The 25,799-nt window shown below is 36.9% G+C and overlaps 1 protein-coding gene across 1 annotated transcript in view; it reads left to right on the top strand.

The window, feature by feature from the left end:
• The first annotated feature begins 1,369 nt into the window (after nucleotides 1-1,369).
• The window catches only part of nfat5b (nuclear factor of activated T cells 5b), a 135,282-nt gene continuing 110,852 nt past the window's right edge, over nucleotides 1,370-25,799 (top strand). Inside the window, exon 1 of the mRNA XM_028809804.2 lies at nucleotides 1,370-1,692. Coding sequence (XP_028665637.1) covers nucleotides 1,620-1,692 — 73 coding nt within the window. The 5' untranslated portion in view covers nucleotides 1,370-1,619. The remainder of the gene's footprint in view (nucleotides 1,693-25,799) is intronic.

Below are 25,799 nucleotides of genomic sequence, written 5' to 3'. Positions count from 1 at the left end.
TGAATTAATTTTAATATAACAGTCTCGATCCACTGGACTAACTCCCTTCATAATTTTAAACACTTCAGTCATGTCACCTCTTAATCTTTTTTTGCTTAAACTGAAAAGGCTCCTCTTTTAATCTTTCTTCATCATTCATTCCCAGTATCCCTGGAATCAGTCTAGTCACTTTTCTTAGGACCATTTCTAGTGCTGCTATGTCCTTTTTGTAACCTGGATACCAAAAATGCACACAGTATTCCAGATGAGGTCTCACCAGTGCATTATAAAGCTTGAAAGCTTGAAGCTTTACGGTAATGCTGTTTGATTTGTTAACTTACTATCTTACAGCTAATTTGAAATACGGCTGCAGGAATATACAGTAAGTATGACAATACAATTCTGGTTCTTAAAACATTTTGCTGGCTTCCAGTGAAATTTAATGATAATTTTAAAAAACCTTTCTCTCATATATAAAGTTGGAAAGGGTACAGCACTGCTTACAGAGTTTTTTAATACATATACAATGCATTAAGATTTCAGGGTGCAAATGTCCTTAATATTCTGTGGATAAATGAAACTGCCATAAGTGGAAGAACCTTTAGCTGATCTTCCAAACTCTTAAATGATGGCCACAGGAGCAGGCATTTGATGACCGTGATGATCCCATAGTATAATGAGCCAGAGGCTAAAGATACTGTTGAACAATTGGCCATAGAAAAGTGGGGTAGCATTAATCATGAAAACATGTTTCTATTTTTGCCAGCATCCTGCACTTTTCAACCACTTCTTCCAGTGAGGCCACGGTCAGTCCAGAAATATCATGTACTATTTTAATCTGGCAGCCTCTGAGCTGGTGTTGATTGCAAAGACTACAACATATTTCACTATGAACTGATAGAACCTCGCTAGCATAGCAGCCTGTCCTTCACAATGAAAGATCTGGCCTTAATGAAAAAAAGGAGTCTGCTTTGGCCCCTTTATTCAAGCATATTAACGAAATGTGTAGATTAAAAAACAAACCCAATAATTGCATTGCATATTTGGCAACATTTTGTAAAGTGTTCGAATGACAATGGCTTTTTACTATCACTAAAACTTGAACTTATATTTGACATTCAGTTATCTGCGGATTGTGTCCGAATTAAAGCAATGAGTCTCTCTTTCTCGCCTTCTTCTTCCTTTATGTGTGTTATATCCACACTGGTAATTTAATTTTAAAACTCATGAAGAGTTAATAATCGCTAAGGCTGACGCGTATCTCAACAAGGTTTATCTCGGGTGTCTCATTCGGACAAGTCACGTTCCCGTTTTGCCACGTGACGCAGCGGCTTTTCCCGCTGATCTGCGCCTGCGTTCAGTGAAAGGGGTCGCGTGGGAGGAGGCGCCTAAAGAAACACAGAAACAGACGAGTCGAAGGAGGTTGGAGAGTTGAGCTTCCTGGCAGGCTGGTTTGACGTAGAAAAAAAAGATATAAATAAGCAAACATACGGACTGATACCTTGCTTGCTTTTCTTTTTAGTTTAGTCATTTTTGTTTATTTTTGCTTTATTTGTTCCTTTTGAAGAGCATTGCTTGGGTGTGTTACACGTTTGGCATTCCGAGGGCGCCGTGTGGATCCCCTCAGTTGAAGAAGTGCGATGCCATCTGATTTCATCTCCCTTTTCAGCGGTGATCTCGACCTAAATTCGCCGAAATCTCTGTATTCCAAAGGTAACGCTGACATTATGGGCATGTTGACAGTTCCCAGTGTTGTCGTCTCTCTTAAGAATTTCATTTTCTGTTTAATAAGTTAACGTGTTTTCGCGAAGAGTTATCTGGTAAAGATACTTAGGTTTCGGCCTTTTCTCTTTGACTTGCTTACATTAATACTGTAGTGTTTATCAGCGTGCTGGGAAGTAGAACTCGACGAGTGGCAGTTACTCAGTTTCAGTGGACACCCAGAATGAAAAAGGGAGACAAAAATACTTTTTAGTAAAGGGCTAAGGTGTATCAGTATAATGTTACTGTTTTTGTATGGCATGTGATGACAAAAACAATGGTTTACAGGGCGATCGTAATTTTAAAAGAGTGCAAACACGCCCTCTTCCACACTCCCATTCCTTACAATAACAGATTTTTCTTGGTCGCCCGTATTGCTAATTTTACTTGCTCTACAACTGCTATCATCCCGTCAATTGTATATAAATCGATTTGTACCGAATTTAAAGAGAAGTGCCAGAAATCCGACATACTGTAAGTGATGCTGGCGCCTATCCTGTAGACTCTACAGTGTAGAGCCTTCGCAGAACTGTTATTAGCGGAAGAAAATCCTATTATGATGTGTTCCAGTTATGTACTATATATACGACGCGTAAGCTTTATGTTAAGAACCAGTTTATAGACTAGTAACCTTCATGTTTTTGATACACGTTTTATCATGTGGAAATTAATTACGATTCTTCAACCGTTTCGCTGTTGTTCAACAGCAGATCCCCAAAAGAATTTCTTTAGTTTTATTATCCGCACGCAGCATCAGAACCTGAGTTTAAATAGTAATGAAACGCATGACTTTAATTTTGTCATTAAAAAAAAATCTTATTTAATTCAACACTTCTATGGTTTTGTACATAAAAGTACATAACTGTGTAGTCCTAAAAGGTAAAAATATTTATACTGAAATATTTTGCCAAAAAATGTTTATTACATCGCCTTTTGTTATTAGATCTTTCTTGTGTTATATTACAAAATGAATTAAGTTAGTTTTTGTTTTTAAAGAGTAAATGCATACAGAAAGTTAGAATGAAGAGACATAACGTTTACAGGTGACACAAGCAAAGAACTACAAATCTGTATTCCATTTTACAAAAAATCACAAAGGGACCATAAAACAGTATGCTTTAAAGAGGTTTGGGTAAATCTTGGCAAAAAGTAATAACACTGATAAAATTGCATCTTATCTTGTAGCACTGATCTAAAAATGTTTAAGGACTGCACAAACTGATTGACATGTATTCATTTTGATTTTAGCTTTAAATCATAAATCCTTCCAAGTTGGAAGGGAGGGTGTAAATAAAGGTTGCAGAAGTGTAAAGTATGCATTACGTATTGTTTTGTAAATTTTGATACTTTACTGTGTTGACCTATAAATATGTTTATAGGTGTAATAGTAGTTCACTACTGAAAATTCTACTTTGTGTCCAGAGATAGCAGCAGTATATATCTGAACAATGCCGAGTTCAAGTTACAAACTTAACCTGATTGGAAATAGTCCTCTTTGTACCATGACTACCACCATCCATGACCACCAAAACTAGGTCAGTGCAACACAATGTTCTGCAAAAAATTGAAAGAGAAGCATACAGTTTATACATACCATATAAATGTCCGTATTATATTTGTCAATGAGAAATATGTTCTGAGATTTTTCATGTAAGGAAGACAAGCATGTTCAGTTAAGGATGTTATTCTCACTAATTGTAGCAGTAGAGAGTAAGAATTTGTTCCATGTTGATTAAAAATTTCACTCTATTCTGTACACATGACCCTATAAATCTATCCAAGGCACCAGTATATCACAGGGCTTACACTGATATCATACCCGAACAAGATAAAGTTGCCAATCATCTTAACATACATACTGTATCTGATTGAATTTGAGTTTTTTTTTTTAAATATACTTTTTACTTATGCTTGAATGGATAGATTTTATATCCTGTCATTACTTTCAGCACAACAAGAAATAACATTCTATAAAAGTCTAATTGACTAGCATGCATATGGATGAAAATTCAAATAGGAGTTGTGATGTTTACACCCACAGCAGGCTGTAATTTGTTTTTATACTTTCCACTGAAGTGTACACAAATAAGGCAGTTAGGTGCTTCTGTGAAAATACCTTATGTTTAATATTTTCTCCTACTCTCTTCCAAAGAATATTGCCCATTTTAGTGTTCTCTCTTAAGAATACTCTGGAAGTTCCTAGAGTTGAATAGTTAGCAGACGTATGCAACATGATTGTGTTGAAGAGAGTTTCTGAAGATTGGAAAAGAAGTGGGACCATTCCACCATACACAGGAATGGTGATCCACTTGAGTGTATGTCATTGATTGAGTTCTCAAGCTTTTGGAGCATGTAATGAAGATGGTTGATAGAGCACTAGAGAAATGAATCTGAGAGCAGTTGACAGTTAGCCAAATGCAATCTTTATTTTTGGGAAAATATGCGAAAAGCATCAGGTGAAGAAAAAGAAGTTGCACTGTGCATTTCTGCATCTGAAAAAAATCATTGAGAAGGTTAGGCGTGGATGAATGATTACTGTTTATGGTAATGTCGGTGTATGACGAAGTACAAACCATGGTCAGGACTGCACATGTTGATAGTTAAAGTTCTGAGCCAAAGGTGGAGATGCACCAAGGATCCAATCTTACTTTTTGTAATACTGACGGAAGTGGTGACTAGAGAAGTGAGCAAAGGATTACCTTAAGAGCTTTTGTTTACAGACTGATCATCTTCTATTGACAGTAAAAATTGAAGCAGATAGAAAGAGAACATATTGAAAGGGAAAGTTGGGCCTCAAAGTAAATCCAGAAAGACCAAGGTGACCGTTGAAGGCGAAGGAGGCATGCATTCTAGAGATATTGAAATGCAATAAAATGTACAGGTTGTTGGAAGAGAGAAGTGACCAAAAAAGGCAAAACATGAAGCTGGAAAAAATGATCAGATGAATGCGTGGAATGTCATGGAGTCAGAGGATCAGTGAATGCTGATATAAGAGAAAGTCTTGGTGTGGAGGTGTTAGGGTGCTATGCTGAGGGGAAATAGACTAAGGTAGTTTGGGTATGTGGTGTGAAAAGCAGAGGATGATAAAGTGAAGAAATACACCATAGGGGTGGAGGGCTAGAGGCCCAAGAAAGGATGAAGATGACGTGGTTAGAATTGGTGTCAGATAATAAAAAGAATGGGATCTCGCCCAAAGAGTGGCCTGAAATGCAGAGACTAGTAGCAAAACAATTTGGCCGGCACATGGCTAACCCGACTATACTTGAAAAGTGGCTATTAAACCAGTGATGATGGTGATTATTATATTTTTTTAGAACAGTCAAAATGGTTGACATACAGGTTTATTTGGTATATTGAAAGAAATTATACTCCCAGTATGGGGTTTATATATAAAAAAAAACAAAATAACAAAAAAAACATTTTACCAGTATTGTAAAATTAGTTGAAAATGTACAAACACATTTAAACATACAATACAAAACATGCATACAATAGAAAATAAGAAGTGTGATTTTGTTTCTGGTAATGAATGTCTTTCTGTGTGGATTTGTATGTGAGCTGTTTGCAATAAGTGAGCTAGCCCCTTTTACTCAGTTCAAACTCTCTTTAAGAATATCACTGTGCATTTCAACCTGTTTGGTGAACAGATGGAAATAGGAAGGTTAAAAGAAGGAAGAAGCGTCTTGTGCTGTTTTTTTTTTTTTTTGGAAGCATTGGCAGCCTGAATGAACAAGTGAGCAAATGAGAAAAAAACCTTGTACTTCTATCATTTTGACTACCTACTATCAAATCTTTGGAATAGAAGAGTGTTAGCAATGTTTTGACAGATACGATTCATGCCAGTGTGCACAGTAAATCCATAGTACATTTGTTACATGTTAAAAAATACATTTCAGTCTTAAATGTATATGCAAATAAATTGTATCACTGTCAACTGAAACTGTCATAATTAATAATTATACCACAATATGAATTTTTGCCCATACTGGCCACACCTAGTGTACAGTTTATATTTGCTTCCAATATGCTGTTTATTACAGTAGAAATGAAGCAAAATGACACCTTTTATTGGCTAACTAAAAAGATTACAATATGCAGGCTTTCGGAACTCCAGCCCCTTCTTCAGGCAAGATGTAATGATGCAGAATTTTTCATGTTATTTAACTTTGCAGAAATTGGCAAACTATCGGGTATTCCTTATCTGTTCACATTGAATAGACATTCAACCAAGTGTTAATTAAAATGCACTTGTTTTGTTTACAGGGTATTAACAATTAAAAATGAAGCAAAAGGCTTGATTTTTGTTAACATCCATTTTTTTAATTCTGTTCTTAAAAATGCTAATTATAAATAACTTTATTAAAATAAAATTATTTAATTGGCATAATTTAATGTGGTTATTTTTAAGAAGTAGGTCATGTTGAAAGTGTCATGTAATACAGTACAGTACATGTAAGAAAGTAAGCATTATATTCAAGTACCATTATTGTGATTTTAAATTAATATTTAAGAGTTGAAGTGGAAATGGTGCAAAAAGTTTCAACTTAAACGAAATGTGATTATAGCTGATAAACCAGTTGTTTTTCTTGTTGATTTGTAATGCTTGGCAGTGGTGTGTGGTGTTTTTTTTTTTCCTGCTTTCTTAGTACTATGACATTTACCAAGTCTCTTTTCACTTTAGATTTTGGCAGGTTGCAACATGAAAATATTTAATGCATTTTATGAGTTGTGTGCCACATGTACCTTTATAACACCAGGAGAGAAAAACTCTGCAGCAAATGTGTAGAGCAAGTATTAGAAGGGCTCTTTACATTCAACAAGTGCCTGAAAAATAAGAGTATCCTTTAGTTTAGTTCTCCTTGCAAGATCAGCAGTCTACCAAGTTTTCCTTTTTTAAAGTAAAACTTGCATGCAGCAGATGCATGGTTTATGTTTTATGCCAGTTGTTATTAAATGTTAAATTCACAAATACAGAATAAGTATCGGAATTCATTTGGACACATTATAGGCACCAGATTAATTACAGGGTAAGCAAGGTACATTATATGAAGTGTCAGACATGACAACTTACAGAACCTGTCAGTTTCGTTCTGTTAAAGAGTAGATATTTAAGATGAAACCTATAGGTTTGTGTAAATGATTGCATTTACAGCAGCAATCATTAGCATTTAAATATTTGTTGCTAGGCAGTTTAAAGAAATGAACGAGGAAGTGTGGTGGGAGGGGAGTTTTAAGAGTTTTCGTTGTTACTATGTGGTCTGTCGATATACATGATTAAAATAACTTGTCTTAAAGGAATTCTTGCACTTTTGCCAAGCAAGTCCCTGCAGAATTACTTTCCTGGGATATGGTGTCCAGGAATAGAGTCATGTGACTTGCTAGTGCAGGAAAGTAACAAGCACACTACAGTTTTTCTCTATATATAATAGGTTGCGTATTAAATTAGGTAACTTATTGGTGGTGTATCATAGTCCATTTTTTGGGGGGAGCCTAATATGACTGTCCATTGTTACCCATTAGTGATTTTAAGTAACTAAGTTTTGTGTGTTTTGAAAAGCATGTATTGGCATGTAACTTGCTCAGGGTCACACCTGGAGTCCAGTATGTAGTTTGAACTGGCACAATGTGTTTGAATTCTGCGCTTCATTTTGTATGCTGATAAATTGAAGTAAAATGAGTATATTTTATAAGTGTATATTTTTCTTGTTTGTCATCAGCTGTTATTGTTTTATTCTGTAAAATACATAAGCTCAGTACATTCTCATCTGGTTCTGGTAAGCTCTAGCCATATGGTCTTATTTTTTCTGCATTTCTTTATTTGCAGACACTATCAGTACTGTAGCCATATTAAGGGACCTACATTTTAGTACAGGAGAGCATGATGGTATAAAAAATAGTTAGGGAAATGAATATTGGAGTCTCTCATAGTCTTTGTGGAGTTTGCATATTCAGAATCCTATGGGTGTTTGTTTCCCCAATGTTGCAAAGACATGTACATGTTGGCAACTCTGGTTTTGGGCAGCATGTCTGTGAATATAATTGATTGTGTGGGTGCCCCATAAGGTGGTCCTGTTGTAGGTTGGTTCCCTCCTTAGATATAATGCTATTATTACCACTGATGATCTCTAGAAAACCAGTGAGTAGAGGAATGTGTTTTAGTTCAGTTAGTTCTTAAGATTTTTCATCTTGAATAGTGTTTTGGCTTCTTGTACCAGCACCCAATTTAAAATGAGCATGTACAGGGTAAGCCAAAAAGAAGTACCAGATTTCAAATGTTTGTTCTACAAAAATGCTATAAGATAAATCATTATGACACAAGAAAGGGTATACAAAATAGATTTTTTTTCACTGTGTTTTAAAATGATGTCTTCAAGATGGTGGCCATCATTAGCGATGTACTCTTCGAGGTGATTTCTGAACACTTGCATGACTCATTCGGTGATTTCATGGCAAATAGTGCCCTTGAGGGCTTCAAGGTTTTGAGGTCGGTGTGTGTATAACTTCAACTTGAGATAGCCCCACAAGAAGAACTCTCACAGCCTGAGATCAGGCGAACATGAAGGCCACTGGATATCGCCGCGCATGGCGATCCGCTTCCCTGGAAACATCTCCTGCAAAACTTGCAAGGATCTCCACGCCATATGAATTGGTGCTCCATCCAGTTGAAACCAGGCATCCAACACAGCCATTTCTTCCAGTTGGGGCCACAAAAAAGTTCTCTAGCATTTCAGTGTAACGTTCTGAAAGCTCAGTGACTGCTGCTCCCCTCTCCTCAAAAAAGTAAGGGCCTACAGTGCCAAATTCTGCAATGGTGCACCAAACTGTAACACTCTTACTGTGCAGGGGTCTCTGACGAAGTTCATGACAGTTGGTTTCAGCCCAGTAGCGAACACTTTGTTTATTTACGTAACCACTCAAATGGAAATGTGCCTCGTTGCTGCACGTGACAATGGGATCTCGGTTTGCAGAATGTTCACACACAACTCTCTATGGTTCTCCCAGCCTCTCTCAGTGAGTTCCTGCACTACCATCATTTTGTATGGATGGAAATTAAGGTCCTCGAGCAAAATCCTCTTCAAAGATGTGTTGGAAATGCCTAAGGCAGAAGCATGTTTGTGTGCTGAATGCCCTTACAGCTTGGATATTTTTAGGCATTCGTACAGTCTGAGGATAGCCTGCAGTTTTTCTGTTTAATGTTGTACCCGTCTGTCTAAATTTAGCCACCCACTGAAGAATTGTTTTCTGATTTGGGATGTCACTGTTAGAAGAAATTATGAAGTGTGTTTGGAAGGTGTTTAGGTAGTGATGATGGATTCATTGTTTTTGAAGAACACTTCGACAGTGAAAGCACAGTGCACACTGAACCAAGGCATGTTGCAGACTGAAAACTACAAGGGATCGCCTATCAAAGGAACCCTTCACCAACTCACTTGGCCGCCTCCACCTCGCACAGTGACCTTGAGAAATAAGGTACTTCATTTTGGCTCACCCTATATAAGTATCTAGGCAGACAACATTGGAGTAAAAATACTTTTTGCATCTGTAATATTAAGGTGATTATCTTAATAAAATATTTCAGCAAGTAAGAAACAGACACAAAATAGTTTAAAGATACTGATCCTCTTTTGTTAATAAAACTTACTGAATCTTTTGTGAAACATGCAATAAGCATCCCAGAACCTAATACTGCAGAAGTTTATTTGCTTGTTGTTCTTTACTAAATTACGCAGGATGATGTGACCCATGCATACATTTTATTTAAATCTGTTATCCAGTTTGAGAGGCCCTGGGAGCATTGGACACAAAGTCCCAACCTACCCTTGACAGGATGCTAGTCCATCGCAAGGCACATACATGCCATCACTTAAACAGGGCCAAACAGAGCCCATTTTCATAACACACACATACTTTGGATGTGTAATGCAAGCTAAGCTATCCAAAGAAGAATCCACACTAGGTTTCTGCTGTACACCAGCATTGAAAAAGTACAGAAAAACCAAAATTTTAAAAGTATGGTATCAGCATTTCGAGATTTTTCAGTGTGTTTCAGTACCGGAAGCAAATGTCGGATTTCCTCTCAATGTCCATCCCACTGACACTCTTTATTGCAGTTGTGGAAAAAGTCTGTTGCGTAGACTTCATGAAATGAAAGTACACACTTCAATACGATCGGAATTTTACAAGGACATCCCTATTACTTAAACCAGACGATTATTCTATTATATTAAACATGATCTGGACTTAACAGGGGATTAATATTTGACAATAAGGAGTAAGCAATTGAGCAGTGCATCAGAGAGGCTGGTGTAAGATGGAGGAGTTTTGGAGTTATCCATTATTTTCTTCAGAATTCTTTTGTTATCGATAGTTTAAGTACCGATCTAACACCACACATTTGGGTAGAAAGGCACCTATGCAATTTAAATTTTGAACCCAAGACTTTGGAGATGTGTAGACAGTAGAACTAGCCACTGTGCCACCATGCTGTTTACCCTAGTAAAAATCACATTTTTATTCATGAAAGATATATGTCAGACTTTTTAAAATTTTTCTTTACATAGAAAACCAGAATAAAGCAATATATGAAGCAACTTGGTCCGTTTTACTGATGCAAATTGGCAGAGAATTTTTTATAATTTTTTTTTTGTAATTTAAAATTAATGCAAAATGTAGCTTTGTTATTATGTTGAGCAGTAATATTACTATTTTGCTTCCCCAAATGAGAAGATGATTAAAATGAGAAACTGCAGGTAAAAATCCATTACAACGAACTGCCAGGGACCTAAAAAATATTTCGTTGTAATGAAAATTTCATTGTAATGAAATTCTGTATTTGTCACTATAGTAGGGGTGGGCGGTATGACCAAAATTCTATATCACGGTATTTTTCTAAATTATCCCGGTTTCACGGTATTCAACGGTATTTTTTTCCCCATGCATGAGTGGATGTTAACCACATTTTCCACTGCAATTACTGGCTAAGAATAACCTATTCCACTGTCAAGAGTATTGTACATTGTACAAAAAAAAAAACATTTTAATGTGCACATAAGTATTAATACAGTTTTGCATTGCCCCATAAAGTGATAGTTTTCAAGGGGGTGGCACTAATGGAGAAGGTATCACATTGCATGACAGATGCAGTCAAAATATAGAACCTTTTTATTGAACAAATTTTGCAAAAACAAACTATAATTTTGACAACATATTTTCAACCATACAAAGAGGCATTTAGACTTAGTAAAATATCCAGAAGTGCTTGTCAAAAATTGTATTGCACCGAATATGTCTTAGAAAAGGAATAAATAGTAACTATTTTTTGTAAACCAACTACACTTTCTGTTAATGTTAACAATCTCTGTCCACTGACACGTTAAAGTGACTTTTTAAACAACTTTATCATCATTAAACTGCATAATATTTAAACTAATAAATAATAACAATAAAATAAATAATAGTGCAACTATCAGTAATAATACTATTACTTCAAGACTTCAAGCCCAGGTGCATTACACAGTATTCACCAAATTAAAATAAAACAAGTGCAACTTGGTGATGACATCTTTACCAACTGAACCATCATTTAGGCAAGCTGCATTAATATGGACCTTGCTTCAAGCTAAGCTATACTGGGAAGAAAAAAACAAACTATATGTCGAGAACAAAGTCAACATTTCCACTTTATTCTCGCCGTTTATGTCGAGATTAAAGTCGACATTTCCACTTTATTCTCATAGTTTACTTCATAATTAAAGTAGAATGTCGTAAACTAAACTTCTTCCTAAAATCAATGTTTAATCAATTACTTAATTTACCCCGTCATAAGTTAATGCAGCACATTAAATGCTTTGTGTTACGTTCCCCGACCCAGTGGTTAATCACTACGCTTCTTAAACTGACTTCCTCCGCACTAAGAGAAGACAGCAATCACCATACAGAATCCATTCACTTCATGATATTCCTGCTTTCTGAAAATTTAGAATGCTAAGATAAATACTTGATATAATTTTCATGATGAAATGCATTAAAGCAGGTATTACACATGCACGGTAATGAGGCAGTAGTGCTGCTCCCCCGCAGTAAGGTGTCCCCAGGTGTATGTTCAGTGTAGAGAACTTTATGGCAGGTGTGACAAGGCTCCAAAAAACTGGATGTATGAATAGCTATCGTACAGGTTTAACTTAAATATTGTGTAAATGTTGGGTTTGTGATCTGCTGGTCGGAGACACGAACACAGAATTCAATGCATGTTCTTCTGAGCGGGCTATCTTTATTGCATGCATGCTGTCTCTATCTGACGTCTATAAAGTCAACATGTCGACTTTATTCTCGTCATAAGCGTCAAGATTAAAGTGGAAATGTCGAGAATAAAGTCAACATGTCGTCACACTATTACACAGTACCCAGGTACATTACACTGTATTGAAAACAAATAAAACAAGTACAACTTGGCTTGCAGTATTATCCAGTAGTATAGAAACAGTATTTACACATCTGACCTTTTAAAACTAAAGTATCTCCAGGCGACCGACGTGACTCCTTTTTTTCGGCAAAAGTTCTTCTGTTCATCATGTTCAACTTTACTTTTAGTTCAGTTTCGGAATGCTCTCTGTCCATTTTCACCGCGCGGTATACCTATGCTACCGCCCACTATTTGGTGGTGTAGCAGTGAAAAAGAGCCCTAGTGCAACAAATCTGTGTTTAGCGGTATAGCAGTGAAAAAGGTCCCCACTTGAACAGTTTCCCGCTGTGCCACGTTCCGAACGTCGTTTAGGCAATTTAAACCGGTGTTGCGGTATAAGAAAAATCCATATCATAAAAAAAATAAAAAACGGTTTTCGGTATGAACCGGTATACCGCCCAGCACTACACTTTAGTGCTTTCTTTAACTTGTGTCCAGGCGATCGCAATCATCAGTAGCTTCTTTCGTGTTAATTTTAATCTCTTCCTGTCTACAAGTTATGCTGATGAGAATTTTTCTCAGCATTTCCTTGTGATAATACACTTTCAGGGTGTGAGTGATTCCCAAATGCAATGGCTGAAGCACTGCTGTGCAATTGGGTGGGAGGAATTCAACGCGAACATTATCTAAATGTGGAAGCATGTTGTGGGCAGCACAGTTATTAAACAGAAGCCGAATCATCCTTTTCTTCTTCTTCTTCTTCTTCATATTGTAAGGTTTCTGAACTCTTTTGGGATCTCCCCAACCAATGGGGCAACATGCCGAAGTGCATCCCGAAGTGCGATTGCCACGTCTGTGGAAGATTGTTTGTCCGTTGCCGTGGCAGGGCAGCAGCAGGCTCACAGTGCTGCAATGAACCGCCACAGAAGCAAATCATAAAAGATCATGGGCGTGCTATAAGTTACTGTCTTGTACCCCAAAACACGAGGCTGAGTCTCAGTACTTTAGCAAAGCCAAGTTTATTCAGCTTGAAACAGGAACAGCACAGTTATTTATTGTAGCGTGATCTGCTACTCTCCTACACACAGACACAGCAGTCAGGCAGGGTTGTGGCTAGGTTAGTGGCCAAGTAATCCTGTTCCCTGCATTTACAATGTTCCTTGCATCACCCATCGAGATCTTTTTTGTTTGCTTCGGTGCTGAGCTGCAGCAGAGCTGTGATTCTGCTGTTGCCCCAGCAACAGATAAACAATCTTCCACAGACGTGGTGATTGCACTTCGGGACGCATGTTGTCCAGTTAGGGGAGGTCCCAAGAGAGTTTAGAAACCTCACATTTTCTTGAATGAGTGCCGCATTAATAGGAATGTTTCTTGAACAAGCATCGCTGATCCACATAAAAAAATGCTTTTTCGACATCTTCAAATGCAGCAGGTTGCATATGTTTGCAACCTGAGATCTTTCTTTTTTTTTTCTTTGCTCTGTCTTTCAAGAAAGTTCTTTTTGCCAGAATTGAGAGTTTTTTTTCCTAATATGAACTGTTACTGTTTTTTTTCATGTTTGCTATTTCTTTAGGAGGGTGACGATTTAAATTCCAATGGATGGTTTTCAAATGTTGACGAGCAATAAGCAAAAGGTATCACTGAAAACCACAGAAAACAAACACAGCAAAAAAAAAAAAACAGAAAGAAAGAAAAAAAACCATATACTTTATTACAAGGACTGTATTGCCCAAACTAAATCTAACTATTATACTGTACTCACATTATTTACCTTCTTCCCCTTGGAAATATCCTTCGTAAATATAACAGCTTCCACTTTTATGCTGATGACACCCAGCTCTATCGCACTAGCAAACCTACTTTTTACTTTCCACCCTCCTCGCTTATTGATTACATAGCAGAAATCAAATCCTGGTTTTCTTCAAATTTTCTTTAATTAAATAGTAACAAAACTAAGGTTCTCCTCATTGGTACAAAATCAACATTATCCAAAACTGACCATTTTTCATTTGTTATTGATAATTCCTCTGTCTCCCCTTCTCCACAGGTTAAGAGTCTGGGTGTCATCCTTGATAGTACTTTATCTTTTCAGTCCCACTTCAATAACATCTTCCGGTCTGCATATTTCCACTTGCGTAACATTAATGGTATTCGCCCCCCCTCACTCCCCACACCGCTGCATAGCCTTGTCACTTCTCGTCTGGATTATTGCAATTCTCTTTTCTTTAGTCTTTCTCACAAATCTCTTTATAAGCTTCAACTGGTCCTTAATGCAGCTGCCCGCATCATTACAAGAACCCCCTGTATTCACCATATCACTCCCGTCTTGCAGTAGTGTCACTGGCTTCCAGTTAAGTTCCGCATTCAATTCAAAATTCTTCTGTTAACTTTTAAGGCTATCCACAACCTTACCCCTCCATATCTGTCTGATCTCCTCCATGTAACCATTCGCTCCCGTACCCTTAGATCCTCTTCCTCCATTCACTTGACTGTCCCCTTCATCCGTCTTACCACCATGGGGACCAAATCATTCATTTACTCTGCTCCCCAGCTCTGGAACTCAAAACCACCTAAGCTTAAAAATATTGAATCATTTTCACTTTTCAAATCTAAACTTAAAACTCATTTGTTTTAAGACTGCTTTTTCTCTTTGACTACAATTGCTCTGTCTGATTTTAATTTTTGTATTTTAGTTTTGTTTATAATGTGTGTTTTATCTATTGTTCGGTGTCCTTGAGTGTTTAGAAAGGCGCCTATGAATAAATAAAACTTATTATTATTATTATTACTAGTCATTAAGCCCGTTACAATAACGGGCGCTAGAACAGTAGTGCATAAACATTAGTAGGAACAGTCTATATTAAATGGCAAGGGACCTTGACCTCATTCTGTTTGTTGGTTGTATTTTTCTTTGTCTTTCAGCCTTTCTTTTGTTGATGTTTACTTGCTGAGCTGACCGTTCTTCGTGGGCTGCCACCGTTTATCGTGTGTCTTTAATTTTCTGTGACAGTAATACTGTCTTGTACGCCCGCTGGCTTGTACGCCTGTAATATACCTTTAATTTTCTCTGGCGGTAATACAGGCGTGCGCGTCGGTAATATGCCTTTAATTTTCTCTGACAGTAATACTGGCTTGTATGTGGCTGTAATATGCATCACTGTACTGTGTACCTTTAATTTCCTCTCGCAGTAATACTGGTTTGTATTTCCGTAAAACGCCTTTAATTTTCTCTGACAGTAATATCGCGCATCGCACCGTGCCCCGCTCATGCGCACTTCACCAGAAGACACACACACACACGAACACCTGGACACGCATAGGGATTTTATTAAAGAGGATTATTATTATTAAAAAAAATTACAATGTTTCTGTTTGGGGATCGTTGTGCACAACTGAGCTGTGACCACAGAACTAACTGCTCTGTGGATGATTCATTCAGGTATTTCAAGGACTTTTGGGCAATTTGTTGTAATGAAAGTACTGTATCTGCTGAATGTATTTCATAGTAACGAAATTTCTGTAGACTCGTGTCATATGGGGAAACTGTCGGGACCATAAAAATACTTTGTTGTAATGAAAATTATGTTGTAAAGATATTCGTTGTAACAGAATTTTACCTGTATTTATATCCTTTTAATAATTAGTGTATTTTTCCATATTAGAAGAATTGCTGAGCTCTTTAGAGATCATTTGGAAGAAAAATGATCAGAAATTTAAATTGAAATTACATTTAAGTTATACTAGTTTAGATTATTCCTTTGATATTAACCACTGGGATAGAAAGATTAGAAACTGAGATTTCAACTGGAATGTATTCCACAATAATATATGTTTAAGTTTTGTTATATACACCTTCTTGTTCTTTTTTTATTTTGGGATGGAGGGCATGTATTGTGTCTAAAAACATACTCACTGTTGTAAGTTTATACATTTTTATGCATCGATATAAACACAAAAACATGATAATCATGAGGTGTGATGTCACAATGGCAAGGTTATTATAAACAGGGAAGTAACAACTTTTTTTATTTTTATGACTTTATGTTTTTGCAGTTCTCTGAGCTCCTGTCTATATATAGTGTTATGATTTGAATTAGCAGAAAATATTTGGTTGAAAAAAATTGGTCATGTTTGTTGTTTCAATGTAAGGCAACATTGTTGAATGTATTTTTCAACAAAAATGGATCTTTATCTATTTGTGTAGATTGTAAATGAGCTACTATACATGCCGTAAAGAAACATTAACAATTTAAAATGAGCAGGTTATTATTAGACAGCAATAACCTTGTAGCTTTCCCAAATAGATGACTTCTTAGAATAATATTTTTTTACATTAAATATTGAGAACCCCCCTCTATATTTACATTTGCCTGCACTAAACACATTTATCCCCTTATGCACTAAGGGGTTTTTGGCATTATTGAATTTTAATTACATAGCCAAAAATAAATGGCTGTTAACTCATTTATTGTAATAAAGGAGCTGCAAACGGCTGAAGAGTTGCGAGTAAAACACTTAAAATCTTTAAAGTATTTGTTTGATTAAAGATCTTTGTTTACACCCATATCAACTAAATAAAACCAGAAACACTGGTGCTTTAGGGTTCTCTCTCTCTCAAAAAAAAAAAAGCTGGATTTTATAGTACATAACCAAGACATTTTATGGTGCACAACCCTGGAATTTTCTTTTGTGCCCCAATTAGCTTTAATTGTATCAAGTCTGGACTTCATATTGCAAAGTTCTGTTTGGCATAAGGTGCCCCCCTGTGTGGAAACATGGCCCCTAAACAATCTCTCAAAACAATTGGCAGTTGTATATTTTTTAGAAGAAAAAAGTATCTATACACTGAAATGCTTTATATCACTCTATAAAGCAATGTGTAAACAATTTTGTTTACCACTAGACACAAAGGAAGCTTAAATTTTATACACTAGATTGGGGTATTTATGCTACAATTCACCCATCTTCTGCTGCCTTCTGTTGCAGTTGCCCTGTACATTCAGTGCTTTACACTTAATTTATTTTTATTCTTCTTGTTGCTTTTTTTTTTTTTTTTCCTTGCATTTCACATCTGGAGTAAATTAAGTACATATGTACATTTTCACATTGGCTTCTCCCAGTGCCAGGTTGTAGAGGTGGTGACAATGCCTTTGCTGGCAGCCCTGTACACAGAGCTAAGTCACAGAGACACATACACCTGAACAAGTGTTTCTCATACACTTTCGAGTCGTGAGGGGCTCACGAGTATTTGAAGTTTTTTCACAGTACTGTTTAATCCACCCCCCACTTTTTCCCCACAATGCCGCTCTAAGGTTCAACATAGCTTTGCGAGACTGTTTATCCTGTTTCTAACCGCACTCCCTTCAACCTCCCAGCCACCCTAGCCGCATTTTGATTTTATTTCCCTTTTGTAATCCTGCTCCTTTCTTTCTCCCTTCCTGGGAGAGTGGTTTTAGTGGGGTAGCCGGGCGTTAAACAAGCACTATTACAAAATGGAAGTAGAATCAAACAGGGCTGGGAGGATTATGCTGTGAACATGTCACTAGCTGGAACTTTTTTTATTTGTGTGTTGTTTTTTTTAGAGCAGCATTCGATCAGGTGGTTTGGGGGCCTTGGCCCTTCAATTACTCATGGGTATGCGAAGAAGCATTGTTGGTGTACTCTGTGTTGAAATTGAAAATACAGTGTTGAGAAAACTAAGATAGAATATACAGCAGACAGGCTCTGGGTATGGCAATTGAACCCAGGATGCTTGAACTGTAAAACCGCACACTGCGGGGCTTCAGAGTCATACTAAGCAGTACTTGCAAATCAGATGTAATCTTGAGTCCTTCATCAAACATGTCTATCTCAGCTGTGATGCACTTCTCACCTCGAGTATACATGTGCAATTCACATATTACAATAATGAAAGAAAGCAGATAACATGAAAACTTGGGATTTATTTGAAATAGAAAAAAAACAAAAATATGTTGTTGTCCCGCTGGTGGAACACCTTATGCATAAGTGGTTAAAGCATAATACTATTCCTCCACTTGGTTAAGGCACCATCTTAACACAAACAAAAATCCACTTAATGAACTGTAATTTTGAATGTTTTTGAAACTGTTTTAGAGTCAGTGGAAATCTGACCAAATAAACTGGAAAAGGTTTACCCAGGTCACAAAGGCTCTACTGCCATTATGGTTTCTGTGGCATCTCAATAGCTGGAAAAATTTGTCATTTATCTCAAAAGATTGACAGGGAACACCTTGTAATTCCCTCAGCTGGCATAATTGTAGTTTAAATTGGCAAAGGCAGTGTTAATTATTTTCACTCCCGTTTTTTCTTCCTTCTTTTTATAATGGCAAACTCACACCCAGAGTGTTTATCCAGAAGTCACTTACCTTTTTAAAAGATGCACGAACACTAGTTGCCCCCACCTGACAGATGATGTTCTTCAATACATTAAACACGGGGGCAACAAATAAATGATGTCACACAGAACCAGAATTGCAACTATACTGATGCCATTACAAGCTGACAGTTCAACACTTAATTTTTGATAAGAAGTAAATAAATTATAAGTATTGTATGATTATACAGTTTCTCTGCTACTGTTTTTTGTTAAAATTCTTTGCCATATAGTAAATAACAATTGCAATGGCCATGAAACCATTTGTAGTACAGAGCCAGAATGCAATTTTACATGTGTCAGTGAAGTTCTTAATAAATTCAGTATGGATGCACCGATACCACTTTTTTGGAAAACGAGTACGAGTACTTGCATTTCAGTACTCGCCGATACCGAGTACTTGCCGATACCGAGTACTTAATAAAAACATGATTTAAATTTATAGGTAACAGCTTTAGTCATATAATTTAACAAAAAAAACAAGAAACTCTCGTCTATCCACTGGGAGGTTAGGCTAATTAGCGACACGGGGCTAACACTGCTTGTCCAAATATCCGTGGTGAAACTAAACGCAGAGGAGGCTTGCAGTAGGCTGTGGATATGTTTTTTCACGGAGTCGTGTAGTTTAGGCAGCTCCGTGTCAGTCATGTAGCGGCGGCTTGGGACATCATATCTGGGCTCCAGAACATGGAGGAGACGCAGGAATCCCACATTTTCTACCTCCGAGAGTGGCTGGTCACTCAATGCAATGTACTCGATAATTGCCTGTGTTATTTTCACAGCACGTGGATTGTCCCTGGACATTTTCTCTCGTATTGCAAGAGTTTGCTGCAGCGTGGGTTGTGTTGGTTTAGAAGCGTGGGTAAACTCTTTGTACTCGTTGTCGTGTTGGGATTTTAGGTGCTTGATTAAATTACTTGTGTTAAATGCACTACCTTTTGAGCCTCCTCTGGACAATTTTGCTGAGCACAATTTGCAGTCCGCCTTTGTTTTGTCGTCTTCATTCACTTTGAAATAGTTCCACATGGCTGACATGTCTCGCCTCGCCTTCTCCCTGCTCTGAGCTGCAGCCGGGGCCTGGGGGCGGGCACTCGGTGCCTGTGGTTAACCCCTTACACGCCGCTCAAACATAGACATTTCTCAGACCGTGGTATCGGTCCCCGGTATCGGGGGACTTTTAACGAGTACTTTAGAAAATGTGGTATCGAGGCCGATACCAGATACCCGTTTCGGTATCGGTGCATCCCTAAAATTCAGTAATGACTTTTTCAGAAACCAGTGTCATATGGACAAATAGGTTGATTGACAGATTATGCCAATGGTCACCAACTGGCAGACTCTGAGCCAAATCTGGACCACTAGAGGCTTCCACGTGGACTTCAAACCTTTTGACATAATGGGAGGAAAAAAAAAACTCCAATCGTTGTTGTTACTATTATTACGTCATGAAAGTGACTGTTTAAAAGGCAGTATGACCAGCTCAGTAGAGCCTTTTGGTTCCAATAGGACTACATGTTTCAAAATACTCTGTGTTCAGGTAGAGACATGAAATGACTGACACACAGGTGTATTTAATTTTGAATGACTGGAAAAAGATGCCATCAAAAATTATAAATGTTGACAGTGAAAACAGCCAAAATGACCGGACAGAAAAGTATGCATTTATTCTTCCTGCAACAATCTCAATGAAGCCAGCACGCCTCATTTGCTTAGAATCTATTTTGGCTGTCAGAAGTGGACATGTTAAACGCCATTATGAAATTAAACAAAGACATTTCACGAAATTTACCTGCCGCAGTCCAAGGTAAGGACTTGGAAAGTAAATGACTTCAGAGCCCCATACAAGCGATCTACTTGGGTCCTTTCTCATTTACTCACCACAGCAGCGAGTATGTGAGTGTTCGCTGAGAATACAATGGATTTTAGGAAAACATAAAAAGCCCCCCGTGACCCTGTAGTTAGGATGTAGCGGGTTGGATAATGGATGGATGGTTAAAAAGCCGTTTACAGATGAGGAAATAGTAAAGGAGTGCATGGATACTGTGTGTGAAACGCTTCTAGGTGGAAAAGAAAGACTGTGAGAAGAAAATTAAACAAATCCCCCTTTCAGCCACAGCAACCACCAGAACAGCTGAAATAATGGCACAGGATGTACAGTACAGTTACAGCTTGATGCTGCTCTTCAGGGTGCACTTTGCATGGCTTTAGCAATTGATGAATTAATGGATATTAGTGACAATGCCCAGCTCTTCATACAGTATATGTCAAATTTAACCATGCAGACTGGAAAGATTTTATTGAAGACCTCGTACGTGTCACAGCACTTAAAACACACACCAGAGGGGAAGAAATGTACCTGGCCATAAAAAAAATTTATGAAAGAGATCAGTCTGAAAGCTGTTGTGTCCATCACAATTGACTGAGCTCCTTCCATGATAGGAAAAGAAAAAGGAGCAGTGACTATAATGAGAGAGGATAACCCTACCTTTTCTCATATCACTAAATTATCCATCGGTCTGTTCTATGCTCCACTCTTTCAGAAGAGTATGCAGAGGTTATGAATACAGAGATTAATCTTACCAATTTTCTCAGGACATCCTCATCCCATCAGCATCCCCTGCTGTGAGAATTCCTTACCAAAGTTGATGCAAATTCAAATGACCTACTGCTGCAATGCAGTGTTGGCTGGCTGAGCAAAGGCAGTGGACTAGCAATCTTTTGGACAGTTAGAAATGAAATAAAAATGTTCTTGGCACAACAGAAAATTCATATGGCCAGACAGTTTGCTCAGTTTTTGGAATATGAAAGAAAAATAGACGTTATATCCTTCCTGGTTGACATGACATCACACTTAAATTACCTCAACTTAAAACTACAGGGCCAAAGCAACTCTGTTTGATCTGGTAGGAGCTGTCTAGTCTTTTCAGACTTTTCTAAGTGGTCCTTCAAGAGGACTGCACACATTCAGGGTGAAAGAGAGAGATGTTTCCTCTCCTGTTGAGTTCAAGCAAAAACTGATTGGAAACTTAAGCAATTGTTTTGATATCTTCAGCCTTAGAGAGCAGCTCCTTCTTTTCATTCAGAATCACTTTTTGGTCAAAAATGTCATCACATTTTCGCAGTAGGCTGAACAGATCTACAGGTGGGTTGATACTGAATCTCTACAGATGGAACTTCTTGATCTGCAAACAAATGCGACCTTGAAAGAGCAGTGTGCAGTTTGTTACCCTGGCACTGTCTGGATGCAGACTGTTTTCCCCGGTCTTACCAAAGTAGCAGCACACACCTTGACCATGTTTGTCTCCACATACAACTGTGTATCAGCATTCTCAACAGTCAGCATTATTAAAAGTAAATACCTTTCAAGAATGAGCAATGAACATTTACATGCCTGTTTGAGAATGACACTGACCCATTCATCCCAAGGTTCAAAATGACAGTAGTAAACCTAAAGCCAGTTTCTCCCACTGAATTAGGGAAATATATATAAAGTTCGTGTTTAAACAATTGTTAGGCTCAGTTCAGCAAAAAGAACATTTTAGTTTTCTTTTGAGGATATAATGTTATGGAGTAAAATGAATATATTTACAATGTAAATTTAGAGATGAAGGGTTTATTGCTCTTTGTTTTTGTTCATCATATGTTTGTCCAACATATGCACAGTGTTTTTTGCCTATTTGAGTTTGAATGATTTTTTATTGTACTAAAGCAACCTGGAGGGCAGAAGAGGATATTGTTCAGAATTGTTTTTAAGGATTAGTTATGTCATGCCAAAACATGTTACTGCAAAACTAATAACATTTTATACTTTGCTTCAATAAATATGTTAAGTAAACGAATTTCTTTAGCTTGTAACAATAAGATATCTTATTGTTCGGACCACTGCAAGAGAGGACGGTTAACTTGCTCTTGTCATTTTAGGTGAATACACCTGGGTTATACCCTCAACCTAAGGTACCTGCTTTATGTCTATTATACACTGTAAAAAATAATGTTAATGTACAATAAAGTACTGGCAGCTGGGTTGCCAGAATTTCACTGTAAAATAGAAGGTGACAATATTTTTAGGCATACGGTACACTTAAAAAAGTAAAATTTACAGTAAAGTACTGGCAGCTGGGTTGGCAGAATTTTACTGTAATGAATAAGGTGACAATATTTTTAGATCTACGGTATAACTTTGTAGTAAATAACTGGTTTTTTTTTGTTTTTTTTTACAACACATTCCAACAGAAGGGAATGTTTAACCATAACCTGATTACATCTTGCCTGAAGAAGGGGCCTGAGTTGCCTCGAAAGCTTGCATATTGTAATCTTTTTAGTTAGCCAATAAAATGTGTCATTTTGCTTGGCTTTTCTCTACATTCATAATGGCTAACACGGTACAACACCCTAGTACTAACCATAACCAGAAATTCATGCAGTGTAATAAATATGCCAATCAATAAACCATTAGAAAGTACTGTCAGGGTCAAACCCCAGTACAGTGTGCATCAGTAAAGTACCAACAACCAATAGCAAACATGTATCATTTAATTATACACATTGAAAACAACTTAATGTTTAATAAGGAAGTTACGGCACATTGTCTGGTGGGGAAGTAAAGTTTGCTTTTGTGGTGTATGGTGTCATACAGGTGTCCCAGCTTATCGAATACAACCCACCATAAATCAGCTTCCATCACCTCAAAAAACCTTTAGCACACAGGGAAAAATATGTCTGCTACTTTGGTTTGTTTTTTTCCCCTACTATTAAAAGGTATGTGGATCACTAGAAACAATATTGTGCAAGGGGGTGTGACATTTTTTACAGTGTATGGCACAATTCCAGATGCATTTCTATAGGAATTCAAAACTCTTTTCCCAGTTTTTATGTAACTGATTAATTTATACATATTAAGCTAAGGGAAACAGGAAAATAATTGGAACCAATGATATTAAAATATCTGCGGATTATCTTCATGCTACATGTTGCAGAAGTTTAGGCACAAAATAATAGCATTATTTGAAGTTGTTCATTATAATTCAGTACAGTAAATTATATATATTGCATTATTCAGATTTACAATTTCATCATAAAATATACAGTTTATATTTCTCACTTTGAAACCATTTCCTTGAAAAAAATTATTTTGCTAAATATCATTTATTCTGAGTAACTCGAGTCATGTAATATGTTCATACTTTTAATTTATTTTATAAATACCAATTTGTGTAAGACTGTAATGATTTTTATCTTCACTGGCACAATCTTTCTTGGTTTGCATGTTGTCTGCTTATAATGTAATGTTTACAGACCTTGAAACAGCAGTGGAAATAAGCAAGTCTTTGTTAGTTCACTACAGTGCTTGGCAAGTTGGAAAAAAAAAAAAAAACTAATTAATAAATAAAAAGGACTATTCCAGACTGATCTGGTAAACACGGAAACTTAAGGCAGTTCTATAATTAAATGCCTGGAAAACACCAGAAAAAGCATAGCATACTGTATTTTATGGGACAAGCTAAAATGCTGAGGGGAAAAAAATGTCTTGTAGGGAGGAACATATTTTGTAAAGTAGGCATTTGTGTTTTAATGCTATATATTGTGTATTTTAAAAGTACTGCATCTTTCTGTTTGACATCTTGATTTTGCTAGCTTATTATTCATAAAAAGTATTTTTTCTAGTTACACATTTTATTTTTTGGTTTTCAGGATCATATTTATAATTAACAATTGTAACAAACTACTGTTTGTGCTGTATTTACAAGCCATGTGAGAATATTTAATACCATATGTTGATTTATTAATATTTTTTTTGTATGTTTTTAGATGATGAATATCATTTAGAATAGTAGTGATCCTATCAGAGATTCTTAAAGAGCTCCTTGTGAAGACTTAGGCAGTGAAGACTTGTGAAGATACTTAGGCAGTAGTATGTTGTAGAATAAGAAGTAGAAACCTTTTTTATTTATTTATTTTTGGTTTTAAACTTGGTGTAAGGTTTCTTTAAAAGTTTTAGTAAACTGTATAAAGTTGTGCTGCGACCATGAGATATATTTAAGTACAGAACTGCTTAAACATTGGATGTTTTAAAAGTACTCTTATTCATCCATTTCTGATCTTGTTTGTTACAGTGCTGGCAGTTGGTGCCAAAGCAACAATGTTACCGTGAAAACAGTCTTATTAACTTAGCAGATTGGGGATATGACAACAGGCCTCCATCTTTCTTTGTTTTTCCCCTTGTTATTTTTTCAGTCCTTTTTTTTTTTTTGCTGTGCAAGTCATGTAAAGTTTGCTTCATGGAAAAACACCTACAGTTTGAAATACTAATGCCACATAGGGTGACACTTATATTCAAAATTGTCTTGACTGTATATTTTTTAAATAGTGGACTACTACTGGTTATGATTCACTATGAAAGTATAATTTATTAACTACTTAGATCAAAGGTATTTATTATCAGATATGTTTGTGTCCAAATCTATTATTTTTGCATACATATGCCCAACTTAGAATGAATTTTACTATTATCACCCTTCGAAGATAAAGAGCTTCCGTCAGTTTTATAAATCCAGAAATCTTGATAGGTATGCAGCTGCCTGTCTATCTATCTATCTATCTGTATATCTATATCTATATCTATATATATATATATATATATATATATATATATATATATATATATATATATATATAAAATTCACTAAGTCCATGGCAAGCAAGACAGAGCCACGCCCACCAACAATTCACTAAGCAGCCGACCATGGCACGCACTACAGAGCCCCGCCTGCCAACTCTAACACTCCTCCCACTTCCATTACCTTCACATTGTTTTCCTTTTATTTCTGATCCCATTCAACAACTATATGGCGACATTGACTTCTCAACTGTGACTCCGGAACAACTCAGTATGCGAGCTATATTAAGCGTCACCAACGAAGACTCGCTACACCGTAATGAACAAGTACTGAAACTTATCCCTACCGACGAAGTAACTTTCACCAGCGTTTCCTCCATCGTCACAGACGATCCCGCAGATCAAGTTTCATTCCCCGAAGAATTTCTTAACAGTCTTACTCCCACTGGCATGCCTCCGCATAAACTCAAAATTAAAATAGGTTCAGTCGTCATGCTTCTCAGAAACCTCATGCCAGCAAGAAGTCTCTTGTGATGGCACTAGATAGACTGTTACCAGCATTCACCGCTATGTACTGGAGTGTAAAACTATCGCAGCTCCTACCTCACAAACTGTCCTTATTCCCCGGATATCCCTGACCCCATCAG

Source organism: Erpetoichthys calabaricus, chromosome 9 (assembly GCF_900747795.2).
Source record: "Erpetoichthys calabaricus chromosome 9, fErpCal1.3, whole genome shotgun sequence".
In the NCBI taxonomy this organism is placed as follows: domain Eukaryota; kingdom Metazoa; phylum Chordata; class Cladistia; order Polypteriformes; family Polypteridae; genus Erpetoichthys; species Erpetoichthys calabaricus.
The sequence above is the reverse complement of the archived record's forward strand: the minus strand, read 5'-3'. Positions and strand labels throughout refer to the sequence as shown.